At 69.0% G+C, this 12,951-nt stretch overlaps 3 protein-coding genes across 3 annotated transcripts in view; 2 read left to right on the top strand and 1 right to left on the bottom strand.

The window, feature by feature from the left end:
* Positions 1-2,395, bottom strand: part of EMIHUDRAFT_433336 (hypothetical protein) — a 3,546-nt gene extending 1,151 nt beyond the window's left edge. Inside the window, exons 1-3 of the mRNA XM_005793735.1 lie at positions 777-2,395; positions 487-639; positions 1-201 (exon numbers count right to left, since the gene is read on the bottom strand). Coding sequence (XP_005793792.1) covers positions 1-201; positions 487-639; positions 777-1,847 — 1,425 coding nt within the window. The 5' untranslated portion in view covers positions 1,848-2,395. The remainder of the gene's footprint in view (positions 202-486; positions 640-776) is intronic.
* Positions 2,396-3,789: 1,394 nt separating this feature from the next.
* Positions 3,790-6,539, top strand: EMIHUDRAFT_462097 (hypothetical protein; the record flags this gene model as incomplete). The annotated part of the gene is made up of 2 exons (XM_005793734.1): positions 3,790-5,166; positions 6,155-6,539. Exons 1-2 carry the CDS (start codon positions 3,839-3,841, stop codon positions 6,537-6,539), a joined length of 1,713 nt encoding a protein of 570 aa, XP_005793791.1. The 5' UTR covers positions 3,790-3,838.
* Positions 6,540-11,777: 5,238 nt separating this feature from the next.
* Positions 11,778-12,951, top strand: part of EMIHUDRAFT_351312 (hypothetical protein) — a gene marked incomplete at its 5' end in the record, with an annotated part of 2,722 nt that continues 1,548 nt past the window's right edge. The window contains 5 exons of the mRNA XM_005793733.1: positions 11,778-11,841; positions 11,976-12,183; positions 12,348-12,408; positions 12,646-12,728; positions 12,775-12,850. Of these exons, the coding sequence (XP_005793790.1) occupies positions 11,778-11,841; positions 11,976-12,183; positions 12,348-12,408; positions 12,646-12,728; positions 12,775-12,850 (492 nt within the window). The remainder of the gene's footprint in view (positions 11,842-11,975; positions 12,184-12,347; positions 12,409-12,645; positions 12,729-12,774; positions 12,851-12,951) is intronic.

The raw sequence follows: 12,951 nt of genomic DNA, 5'->3' as shown, positions 1-12,951 counted from the left end.
CTCCATCTTTGTGACGCCCGCCGCAGCCTCCTCCTCGCTCAGGGCGGCGGGGTCGACGGCAAGCATCTTGAGCGCGAGGTCGACGCGGCGGCGCGTGCTGGCGGCGTCCGCCTCGAGAAATGTGCGGGTGCCAACCTTGACGTCCATGACGCACGGTCGGCGGTAGCGAGCAGTCAGGTCCTCAATGTAGAGCAGCTGCACCTGCAGGGAGGGAGGGAGGGGAGGGGAGGGGGGGAGGGAGGGAGGGGGGGGGGGAGACGTCGCTTCTCGGGTGGGTGTCGCGTCAGCGTGTCGGGAGCAGCGAGGGTCTGGCAGCTGACAAGGAGGCGGGGCTACCAAAGCGAGCAGAGGGAGCAGGGCCGACGGAGGAGGAGGAGAGGGAGAGGGCGGGGCCGACGGAGGAGGAGGAGGAGGAGGAGGAGGAGGAGGAGGAGGAGGAGGAGGAGGAGGGGGAGGAGGAGGAGGAGGGGGAGGGGAAGGCCGCGCCTCCCCGCGCTGGCAGGCGCAGAGGCAGCGTGGCACGAACGGGCCGAGGGGCGTGGCTGAGATGCCCTCGTACGCGGCTCTCTCGGGCGTGGAGCTCTGCTTGATGATGACCGACTCGCAGAGGCGCTCGAACAGGTTCGAGTGGCCAGCCACCTGCCCGTGTGGCGGCGGGGGGGAGGGGGGTGGGGGCGGGGAGGGGAGGGGGGTGGGGGGGGAGCGGGGAGTGGCGGCGAGGGCGGCGAGGGCGGAGGGCGGGTTTGCTTGCGGCTGCTGGCGGGCGGCTGTGGCGCCTGAATGACGGCGTTCGTCGCGGCGTTGAAGCGCCGGTTGCGCAGCCACCGCCACTGCGGCCCCTCCTCCGCCCCGCCCGCCTCGGCCTCGCCTCGCCCCGCCTCGCCCTGCTGCGCGTCCGCGATGCACGCGTCTGCCGTCCGGAGGGAAGCCTCCCGCACCGCGTGCGTCGAGCGCCAGAGGGAGCGGTCGTCGGAGCGGAGGAGCCGCACCGCCTGCAGCCCGCCCCCGCTCTCGCACGCGCCCCCCACCCTCTCCGCTTCCGCCCCGGGCGGCGCCCTCCGGCCGCCTCCCCCGCTCTCCGGATCGAGCTCTGTCCTGCGGCCGGGGCCGCCGGCCTCAGGACCGCCTCCGCCGCCGGCCGCCCCCTCCCCGAACCAGAGGGCGAGCGTCACGAGGCCCCGCTTCTTGCGGCCGGGCAGCCGCCACGGGCCGTAGAAGAGCCACCCCCCCTTGCAGCCCGACCCCTCGCCGATGGGGGGGCCGAGCGCAGCCTCGACGGCGGCGCGACACGAGCCGAATGAGACGCCGGGAAGGAGCTGGCGGCCGGGCGGCCGCTGCTGGAAGGGGTGGCGGTCGCAAAACACCTCCACCTCGTCGACGGCGCCGCCGACGCAGGTCAGCGCGAGGCCGAGCGGCCAGTGGTGCAGCAGCACGGCGCCGCCCTCGAGCGGAAGCGAGGAGCGAGCACCCGTCCCCTCGTCGCCCTTGTCACCGAGCGCCCGCAGCGCCGCCGCCCCCGGCTTGCTGAGCAGCGCAGCCAGACCGGGGAGCAGCGGCGCCTCACCCACGGCCCCGGGCTCCGCACTGGGCAGCTGCCGCACGGACTCCCAGCCCTCTGACTCTGCGCTCGAGCCGCCGCAGCCGAAGAGCAGCCAGCGCCGCCGCCTCCGCCCGGGGTTGAGTGATGACGTGCCGCCGGGGTTGGCGGTGGCCACAGCGCCCGCGGAGTTGAGGGATGACGTGGGCGAGGTGTAGCCGCTCATCCACGATGCTTCGAGGCCGACGTCAGCCTTGGCGCTCGGGCTCTGCCGCGTGCACGGTGGGCTCCTGCGCCCGGGAATGTGCATTTGTGTGGTATTTTCGTGAGCAGGTCGGTCCGCCACGAGACGCTCGTCGAGAGTCCTTTTGGGGGCTCGCTTTTTGGTGTTCGGTGAGAAAAAGAATTTTCGGCGCGGCACGGTCTGGACCCCTGCGCCGCCTCGACGTAGGGTGCGTCAAGATCCTCGGCAACAAGCTCCGCCCCTCCTGCCGCGCGTTCGGGTCGACCAACGCCGACATCGTCCACGGCACGCTGTGCGAGGCGCAGGCTCTCAAGGCTCGGCGCGCTGCAGCGGCCGGCGTCGCCAAGAAGAGGGGCTTCCAGACTCTCCTCGCCGACAACAAGGTCGAGGTCGCGCGCGCGGCGGGCAAGGTCAAGGCGATCGCGACGCGCGACGGGCTGGGCTTCTGCACGACCTTCAACCAGACCGGCCTCCCCTGCAAGATCAGCGCCCGCTGCCGCCACGCGCCGTGCGTCAGCGTCAACTACGAGGAGCTCCTCGGCACCGCTTTCAAGGGCACCGTCTACGAGCGGATGCCGAGCGCAGTTAGGCTCGGCACGAGCCGCGGGCGGCGCGGCGGCCGCGGCCGCGGCGGCGGCGGCGGCGAAGCGAAAATGCCGTTTTTGGTGTAAGCCGCCATGAGGCCGGCGAGTAAGAGATCTCCCGGGAGCTTTGCCATCACCAGTCCCAGCGGGTCGGAGAGGTCCCAGAGGCCGCCCGCCGACGAGGCGTCGCGCGAGAAGAGACTGGTGATGGTCTCGTTTGCGGGCGTGCCGCCAACGAAGATGTCCATGTCGGAGTTGTTGGGGACGGGCGACGCCAGAACGGCGCCTCCTCGTCCTGGTGCTCGACTGCCTTCGGTACCGGTCGGCCCGGGTCCCGGCAGGAGCGAGTCGTCGGACGGGTAGAAGATGCGCTCGGAGTCAATGAACTTGTACAACTCGTGGCTCCGAGAGGGCCGCACCTCGCACAGCCCAACCAGGCCCCCGCCCAGCGGGGTAGTTTCCTGGCTACTGGTCGGGCTGTGGTCGGTGCGGTTGGCTCCGGCTCTGCCAGTCGTCGAGGGCAATGTGAAAGACGGTCGTGCCGCCCCCGCCCCCTCATCCGAGGGGACCCCACCGGCGTTGTGGACACTGTGAGGGACAGGCTGCCTTGTGGCTGCCTTTGGTCCGACACAGAGCCATTCTGCACGGTGCCAGGTGGGTGGGACGGTCGAGGTAGTCGGCGCCGGACCTGTGCAGCGGGTAGAAAACACGCTAGACACGCTAGGCACACTAGACTCGTCATGCGACACAGACACAAAAGACAGGACACGAGACGAGGTAGCCTTGGCAGCAGCCGTGGCAGCAGCCGTGGCGGCAGCCGTGGCAGCAGCCGTGGCGGCAGCCGTGGCGGAAGCCGTGGCGGAAGCCGTGGCGACAGCCGTGGCGACAGCCGTGGCGGAAGCCGTGGCGGGAGCCGTGGCGGAAGCCGTGGCGGAAGCCGTGGCGGAAGCCGTGGCGGAAGCCGTGGCGGAAGCCGTGGCGGAAGCCGTGGCGGAAGCCGTGGCGGAAGCCGTGGCGGAAGCCGTGGCGGAAGCCGTGGCGGAAGCCGTGGCGGAAGCCGAGGCGGCAGCCGAGGCTGGCTCGGGAGCCGCGTCGGCAGCCGTCGGGTGCTCGACGATAGCTTGGACCGGCTCGACCGCGCTGCAGATGTTTGAAGCGGGTCGAGCTGGCAGCTCTTGGAGCGTCGAGCCGAGGAGTGGGTGTCGGACAGCGCCGACGTGGGACTCCGCTGTCGCGGCGTCCACGGGGCGCAGAGCACGCGTGCTCTGCGCGAGTGCGAGCGCAGGATCGCTCAGGATCAGCAGCACGGCGGCCGCGAGCCGAAGAGGCCCGACAGCCGACATGCCAGCTGAAGTAAGGAGTTTGTTGTGTTTGTTGTTGCTCATAAGTAAAAAGAGAAAAATCGGCGCGCGTGACATGCGTTGCCGATTTCAGAGCACGAGCCGCCCTCTCCTTGGCGCTCCGCTCAGCTTCATGGGCGCCTGCGGCTCCAAGAGTAGCGTCAGCGTCGTCGAGCCCTCCTCACTGAAGACCGTCCCGAAGCCCTCGGAGCTCGAGGTGGCTACGGCATGCCCACCCTCTCCCGCTTCTGACTCCTCAGAGCCATTTGTGACGAGCGAGGCCGAGCAACCTTCGGAAGAGCACCAGGGAGCGGCAGAGGAGATCGTGTCCTCAGCGGTCGCGATGGCGGTCAAAGATGCCGTCTTTAGCGAGGACACTGTCGCGACCGAGTCCGCCGCCTTCGCCGCCGACACCGCCGCCGAGCCCGACGCCACTGAGACCAACGCCACCGCAATATTTGGCACCGAGCCCGACGCCGAGCCCATCGCCGCCGCCCCCGAGGCAACGTCGGCCGAATACACACAAGATTCGGAGGATGCCGTGGCCGGCGCCGCGGCGCCAGAGGCGCCAATTGCAGAGGAGGCAGCAAAGACAGAGGAGGCATCGGAGGGGCCAGCGACGACAGCGGAGGCTCTCGAGGAGCAAGTGGCGGAGACGCCGGAGGCTCCCGCCGAGGCGGCAGCGGCGTCTTCACACGAGGCCGAGGCTCTGCGGCCCGAGGAGTCAGCAGCGGAGGCTGCTGAGGCGCCGGAGGAGGCCGCATACAAGGCGCCGCAGCCCGAGGAGCCAACGGAGGCTGAGGCGCCGGTGGAGGCGACGGCAGAGGAGGCGGCGCAGCCCGAGGAGCCAACGGAGGCTGAGGCGCCGGTGGAGGCGACGGCAGAGGAGGCGGCGCAGCCCGAGGAGCCAACGGAGGCTGAGGCGCCGGTGGAGGCGACGGCAGAGGAGGCGGCGCAGCCCGAGGAGCCAACGGAGGCTGAGGCGCCGGTGGAGGCGACGGCAGAGGAGGCGGCGCAGCCTGAGGAGCCAACGGAGGCTGAGGCGCCGGTGGAGGCGACGGCAGAGGAGGCGGCGCAGCCCGAGGCGGCGCCGGAGGAGTCGGCACCGGAACTCGAGGCGCCGAAGCCCGAGGAGGCGGCGGAAGCACCCGCAGAGGAGGAGGCGCCGCAGCTCAACCTGTTGCAGTCTTTCGCCAAGACGGTGAGCAAGCTCTTCTCGCCGCGCTCCGAAGGGGCGGTCGAGCCGGAAGCGGTGGCTGCTGAGCCGGACGTGGCCGCCGAGACGGACGCGGCGGAGGAGAAATGCGACGATGCGGTCGGCGCGGAGGTGTCCACCGTGTCCCCGCTGGTCCAGATCGTGTCGCCTCGCACCTCGATCCTCAAGGCGAGCGGCTGGGTGCAAAACTCCGAGTCCTTCCTCTCCAACCAGACGTCCGAGGCGAGCTCCGAGTCCGAGGCGGAGTGCGCCCAGGCCGACTCGAGCGGAGCGACGACCGCCGCAGCAGCCTGAGTCCGGCGGCCTCACGCGTCATCGCATGGATCGCGGCGATCGAGCCACGCCCCCCGGCCATCGACGATGTTCATTACAGACTCGCCTGTGCGCGGAGGACTGCCGCGCTGCTTGGCGCGGCCCCGGAAGGCTCTCATGATAGGGTCTCAGGGCCAACCCACCACGAGAGCGAGCCGCTTACACATACCGAGTAGAGCCTCTCGAGTAGGTCCGCAGCTCTGCGCGCCGGCCCTCGGTAGCGAGGGCTGCCTTCCAGAGCGTGTGGGGGAGGAGTCTCTTTTATTTGCTCATACATGGTTTGAGGCTCTAGCTATTTTTCTTTTGGGTCCTGTGGGCAACCCTAAGGTTCAGGCTCTGAATCCTGCCCGTGCCCAAACAGAAGGAGGCCCGTTTGCACTGGGCACTGGCACAAACTCTCAGACGAGATGGGATTCAGGGACATGTGTCCCCGCCCTGCACGAACCACGATCTTGGTGTCAGGGATCTTTGTGTGGATCTTCTTCAATCCAAAGAAAGAAAGAAAGAAAACAGAGAACCCAAGGGAGGGATGGGAGGACGGCACGCCGCCACCACACAGGGATTTTAAGGAGAGGAGTGTGGTGCTAGCCGTCGCCCACCGCCCGCTCGTCTACCACTTCCTATCTCTCTTCGCAGTTTCTCACCAATTCTCGCAGCGACCTTCATGCCACCTCTCGTTCTTCTCACTCTCGTCCTCGTTCTCTCCCCTGCTGTTTCATCCTCTGACTCATCGCTCTCCTTCAATCCGTCTAGCAACGCGCGTGCCAAAATTCTTTTGCCAGCGATGCTCCGCCTCGCTGCGCGCACAGTTGGCGTCGTCCTCGCACCGCGCAGCCGCGCACTCTGCGCGTCTCCTGTGGCGGCGACGCCCGCTGCCTTTGCAGCGTCGTTTAGCCGGCGAGCCCGCGCTGAGCGACTTAGGAGAGCGCTCGACAGCGCGCGGGCGGGCGGCGAGTTTGTGATGCCCTTGCCGGAGCCGGCAACGTTGCCAGGCCCATGCGGCGCCGTGATGAATGTGCTGCGCGACACTGGGATGCAGACCACGAATCGGCTGTACGAGCTCGTGCAGGACCGCTACCCCGGCGTGGTGCCGCACAAAAAACACCTCAAGCGGAGGGTCCTGATGGACGCACTGAGGAACAAGGTCATCAAGGTGCGCGCCACACCGGAGGCTCGCTTCAAAGACCACTGGGCAATCCGGAGGCACGGCCAGATTCGCGCCGCCTCCTCGCGCCGGAAGAGGTGGGGATCGCCGAAGCGCTCCAGAGGACCGAACCACAACAAGAACCTGCCCGCTCTCTCGTAAAGCAGTGCGCTCCGCCTCGACGGCGCCATGGCGGGCGCGCTGAAGGAAAGGGACGGGCTCTGCCAGGACGAGCACAGCAGCCCCAAGAGACACTCCCTACGTCTCCCGCACCGAGGACCGACGTTGCAGCGCCGCTCCCAGCCAAGGTGCCAAGCCACGGCCGTTCTCATATTTCTTTTTGGAAGAATTCTTAAACCGCCTCTCTCGCCAAAAAGAATTACATTAACAAAACAAACTCGCTCTCTCAGGATGACTCTCAAACAGACAGACACACACAAATGTCAAATCACAAAAACCACAGAAAAGAAAGTGGAAGACGCAGGCTGCTCGACACAGGTGCGGACTGGCCTGGCCGCGTGCTATCAAAAAAGAATCCCATTGCGGTCAGGTACTTCCAGCCTGCTGTGGGAACAGCTGACGCAGTCTCGACGAGTCTCGCCCCAGCATCTCGGGTTCCCTCGCCCTCTGCTGGGCCCTGCTGTGAGCGCCGTGCCTCGCCTGGCGGCCGGCGTGTGTTACACAGCAGCGCGCAGCCATGTCTCGCAAGAACGGAGAGGAGGAGTGGGAGGACGACGACTTTAGCGAATTCAGCAGCGACAACCGGGCGCGCCAGCCCACCACCTCGCCAGAGGAGGAGGAGGACGACGACTTCTCCGCCTTTGGCCTCGGCGCCCACAGCACCTCGCAGTATGGCAGCGAGCTGGGCAGCCCGGGGATCGAGCTGGGCGATCCCGCGCCCGCGGCCGGCGCGCTGGACGACGACGACGACGAGTTCAGCGAGTTTGGAGTGCCCGCCGTGCCGCCGGCCGGAGGCAAAGCGGAGGACGACGACGATGAGTTTGCCGAGTTTGCGATGCCCGCCAAGAGCGCCGTCTCGTTCGGCTCGAGCCTGTCGATCGAGTCGATGGAGCGGGAGGGCAGCGCTGGTCCGACAGCGACCGACTCCGAGGAGGAGGAGGAGGCAGCCTTGGCGCGTGGAGCGGCCGCCGAGCCGCCCGCGGCGGCCACCGAGACGCCCGCCGCGGCCGATCCCAAGGCTCAGGATTTGGGGGAGGAGGGCGAAGGTGGGGCGGGCGGCGGGGAGTGCGGTGGTGGCGAGGGAGAAGGCGAGGGCGGCGGCGGAGGGGACAAGACTGACGGCGGGGAGGGCGGCGTGAGCGGCGGCGTGAGCGGCGAGGGCGGGGATGATGGCGGCGGGGGAGGGGGCGGCGGCGAGGGTGGCGGTGGCGAGGTCGCGGGGCCCGCCACGGCCCCGGCTCCGGAGGGGGATCCCTTCGAGGGGGACCCCTTCGAGGCGGGGAGCGCAGAGGAGGACGACGACGCGGACGAGGAGCTCGCGCGGAGCTTTGCGCCGCCGGCAGAGGCGGCGCCTGCGGAGGCTCGCACGGCCGTGGCGGCGTCGGTGCCGGGCGGCAACTTCGAGGTTGGGGAGGAGATGCAGGAGGCGAGCTTCGAGATTGGGGACGACGACGACGACGACGACGACGACGACGAGGCTGGCGGCGGCGGCGAGGCGGCGGGCGGGCTGGGCGCTGCGGAGGAGTTTGACCGGTTTGCGCCGCCGGAGGAGGGGGCGGGCGGCGGCGGGGGCGGCGGGGGCGACGGGGGCGATGACGACTTTGGTGACTTTGGTGGCGGCGGCGGCAGCGGCGGCGGCGGCGGCGGCGAGGATGACGGCTTTGGAGACTTTGGCGGCGGGGGCGGTGCGACTGCGTGGGCCTGGGAGGGGCCCGCCCATCGCAGCCCTCTTCGGAGGGGGTGCCACGCTCCTCCTTTAGGCGGCGAAGAGGACGACGGCTTCGGCGACTTCGGCGGCGGGGGAGGCGGAGACGACGACTTTGGCGACTTTGGCGGCGACGGCGGCGGAGATGACTTCGGCGACTTCGACTCGAGCCAGGCTCAGCCGGTCGCCGCGCCCGCCGCGCCGTCCGCCGCCGCGCCTCCCGCCGCGCCCGCCGTCGGCCTCGTCAGCGCGTCCGCCTTTGAGGGCGACGGTGCGGAGCTGCGGCGCGTCGCGAGGGAGGTGCTCGCGGGTGTTTTCCCCGCCGCCTCCGCCTCTGCCTCCTCCTCGGTGGCGGGCGTGAGACTGGAAGAGGCGCTCGCCTCTGCGCTGACGGACAAGGAGAACGGGAGCGGGTTCGCGTGCAACACGTCGCTCTGGCAGCCCGAGCCGAGCGAGGCGGGCGCGTGGGCGGGCTCCCTCCTCCAGCAGCGCTTCATCGAGGCTCCCCCCCCCCCCCCCCGACTGAACTTGACACCCCCCTTTTCAGAGCCCGAGCGCCAAGGCTGACGCCAACGGCAAAGCGCCAGTCTCCCAGCCTCGCACTCACCCTGCGCCGCTCGTCGGCCTCGAAGCATCCCACAAGCCCTCTCGGACCCTCCCGAACAGGCGCTCGGCCTCGCCGTGTCCGACGTCGACACGCCTAGCCCCGGCCCGGGCGGCTTCGCGCCGACGCCTCCTCCAGGCGCCGTCATGCCGCCCTCCGGCATCACCCCGCCAGGCGCGGCGGCGGCGGGCACGCCACCGGGCGAGGGGCTGAAGGGGGCGACGCCGTTTGGCTCACCGCCCCCCTTCGCCTCGCCCGAGCCCGCCGCGCCTCCCGCCCCCTCGGGTGGCGCCTCCTCCTCGCTCGCGCCCGCGCCCTCGTCCTCTTCGCCCGAGGACGACTTCGGTGAGTTTGGCACTTTTGGCTCGCCGGAGCCTGCACAGCCGGCTGCCGCGTCCGGTGCGGGCGATTTCGGGGACTTCAGCACTTTTGAGGGGTCCGCGCCGGTGGCGGCGCCGAGCGCCGCCCCGGCCTCGAGCCCGTCGCCGCCGCCCGACGATGGGTTCGGCGATTTCAGCGCCACGCCCGCCGCCTTTGCTCCGCCGAGCGGCCCCGCGTCCGCCGCCGGGTCGATGCTCGACCTGAGCACGCTCGGAGACGTGAGCATGCTCGGAGACGCGGGCGGGCCGCTGACCTGCCTTCGCCCCTCCAGTCCGCCCGCCGGCCTTGCGGCTCTGACCCCCCCCCCCCCCCTCGCCCGCGCGTGCCAGGCGCGTTCGCGTCGCCGGCGGCGGGTGACCTGCTGAGTGCAGACATGGCGCAGCTCGGGATGGGCGCTGCGCCTGCGGCGGCCCCGAGTTCCGCTGGCGCGCGCGCCGAGGGCGCGCCGGCGGCGGGAGGGGCGGTTGGTGGGAGGGAGAGTCGCGCGTCTCACCCCCCCGCCCCTCGCGTGTGCAGGCGACGTCGCTGCGTGGGTCGACTCGCTACCGGACCTCTCGTGGGTGCTCTCTAGCACCCTCGTCCTCCCGGCGGCGTGAGACGGCCCGCGTCTCAAGCCCGGCGGTGCAGGGCCGGTGCAGGAGATGTCGCCGCCATGTGTGTGAGGGCGCGCTCCCTCTCCCCGTGTGGAGGCACAGAGAACGCCTCTGTGCTCTCTGAGAGACGCGGCGTGTGCCGCGCATGTGTCTGCCGTGTGTCGGCGCCGGGAGAGAGGACAGATTTGCATTTGGCGGCGTGAGCTTTTTTGCGTGTGTGGATGAATTATTATAAACACAACACACGAGATGTGGTATACGTATATCTGGTGAGGGTATTGTGGGGTCTATGGCGGGGAGGGGACAATTTCAAACAATCTCATGAACACGCGCACACATGATATCATGATACATGAATTTACATGATCATGAATGAAACATGAGACGAGAGCAGCGACATATGATCCTTGAGAGAATCGATGATCTCCGCACACAGATGGCACAGTCACGCCGCGTACACACATGGAGCGCTGCGCATGCCTGCGAAAAACGGGGACCCAAGTACGGGGTCCCGAACACACGACGAGGACAAGAGGCATGCGCTTCACGCTCCGCGACCAAAGATACACGGCGCGGCCGAGCGCCAAAATGTACAATGAATGGTGTCCATGCTCGCAGCGGGGGGGGGGGGGGGGGTTGCTCAGCTGTCCATCTCAAAAATGTCGTTGTCGCCGTTCTCGTTGACAGGCGAGGCCGCGGTCGGCAGGACCGGCGGCGAGAGCGGAAGAAGTGGCATGCACTGAGCCGCGCGCGCGCGCAGCATCGGGTGCCCGGGGGGCAGCTCGGGCTGCTCGGCTGCGCCGCTCGCCGCTTCCTGATAACGCAGGAGCTCCTCGAAGAGGAGGGAGTGCTGCAGCGAGAGGTCGAAGGCGGTCACCGTCGGGTCCTCGGCGAGGAGGGACTCGAGCGGCGGCTCCGCCCCGCGCCGCCCCGCAATGTCGCTCGCCTGGCAAAGCCGCTGCAGCCGCGCGCGCTCCGCGAGGGCCTCTCGCTTGAAGTCGGCTACTTCGCTCCAGAGCTTGTCGGCGCCGCTGCCGCCGCGGCCGATGCTCTGAGGCAAGCGCGCGAGGAGGTCCCTCTCTCGCTGCAGAAACGCGCACGCCGAGGACTGAGCCTCGTCGCGGAGCCTCTCCCGCCGCTGACTCGCCGCGCTCGGATCGTCAAGAGCGGAGCGGTCAGGCTCCTCGTGGAACCGATCCGCCACCTCCCAGATCGGGGGGGCCGACCGCCGCTTGAGCTGGCCCGAGCGCGCACCGTACCTAGCGGGGGCGGTGTGGAAGCGGCGGTGGCCCTCCTCGCTCACATCGGAGTCGATCGAGTCGGCGACCGACGCCCTCGTGCCGCTCTCCTGCCACCCGCGCGGCCCCCAGGGCAGACGCATGCATGCACCCCCCGACCGCGGCCTCTTCAGCAAGCGCACGCCAGTCGAGCACGCCGCCGACCACGCGACGCGCAGATCGAGCAAGATGACCAGTCGGCGGCTTGTCGCGAGCGGAACTGCAAAGGAAGAGGCAGACGCCCAGGGTGGGCGACGGCTTGAACAAATTCCTGTCCTCTAAATATTTTCTTTCTTTTCGTTCCGGCTTGGAGCTAGTAGACAGTAGAGGCTAACATGACGACGCAACCTCACTGAGCGATTTCTCTTCGCGGAACTCCTCGGCTTGGTGGCCTGGAGGCTTAGGCTAGGCGCCCACAGGAGGTCGGCTCGAGCCACAGCAGCAGACACTCACGCCCAACCCACCGTCGCGCCGTCCCGCCGCGCCCCTAGTGATCGCGCCCCCCCCCCCGACCGCCCCCGCCCCCTGCTGCTCCCGTTTGCCCGCCGACGGGCCGTGCGTCCCCGTCTTGGCAAGGTCGGTTGCTGCTCGGCGCCGCGGGATTGATCGGAGGGGAGAGCGCCGCGCCGCAAGAATCGGCCGATCTCCCGCGCCGGCGCGATGGGCGATCCCAATGACGCAAAGCTGAACGCCATCATCAAGAAGCTGCTGGAGGCCAGAGAAAGTGAGCGTTTCACGCGACCCGACGCCGCGCTACCCGCGCGCCTGTGGCCCGAGGGAGGGGGGAGGGGAGGGGCGCCGCGGCTCACGCTCAGCGTCGCGCGCGCCGAGCGCCCTTGCCCGCCTCGCGCCTCGCAGAGAAGCCGGGGACAAACGTGAACCTGACCACGGACGAGGTGACGATGCTGATCGACCAGAGCAGCGAGGTCATCCAGAATCAGCACGCGCTGCTCGAGCTGGAGGCGCCGATACAGATCGTGGGCGACATCCACGGGCAGTACCACGACCTGCTGCGCCTCTTTGAGCACTGCGGCTTCCCTCCGGAGGCAAACTACCTCTTTCTCGGGTGAGCGCCCGCGCGGAGGGGGAGGGGAGAGGCGCGGGGCAAGGTGGGCGGGGGCGGACGGGAGGTTGCGACTCGCGCGCGAGGCCCCGGCTGTGCCGCCGCTTCGCCCCTCCCGCCTCGCGCGCCTCCCCGCCGCCCACCCGCACCCCCTCCGCACCTCGCAGCGACTACGTGGACCGCGGGAAGAACGGACTCGAGTGCATGTGCCTGCTGCTCGCGTACAAGGTCAAGAGCCCCCATATCTCCCCAGATCTCCCCGTATCTCCCCAGATCTCCCCAGATCTCATGTGCCTGCTGCTCGCGTACAAGGTCAAGAGCCCCCGTATCTCCCCAGATCTCCCCGGATCTCCCCGTATCTCCCCAGATCGCATGTGCCTGCTGCTCGCGCACACGTCCAAGTCCTACAGAAGAGAACACGGTATGATGTCGCACACCATTCTTGTATTCCGGCTCGCGTCTCAGGTCAAGTACCCGGAAAACTTCTTCCTGCTGCGCGGCAACCACGAGTGCGCCTCGATCAACCGCATCTACGGCTTCTACGACGAGTGCAAGCGGCGGCTCAACATCAAGATTTGGAAGCGCTTCCAAGAGGCCCCCTCCCCCCCCCCCCCCCTTCCCGCTTGCCCCGCCCCACCCCTCCGTGCCGAGCCCGCTCATCCTCCAGCCGGTGCAGCGACTTCGCCCCCCCCCTCTTTGTTGTTTTTATTTTCTGTCCCCCCCCTCCTCTTTCTTTCGTCTCCCCTCCTTTCCTCTCCTTTTTTTCCTTTC

The sequence above is a fragment of the Emiliania huxleyi genome, assembly GCF_000372725.1.
Source record: "Emiliania huxleyi CCMP1516 unplaced genomic scaffold EMIHUscaffold_10, whole genome shotgun sequence".
NCBI classification, from domain to species: Eukaryota; Haptophyta; order Isochrysidales; family Noelaerhabdaceae; genus Emiliania; species Emiliania huxleyi.
Note: the sequence above shows the minus strand (reverse complement) of the source record. Positions and strands in the feature narration are given on the sequence as shown.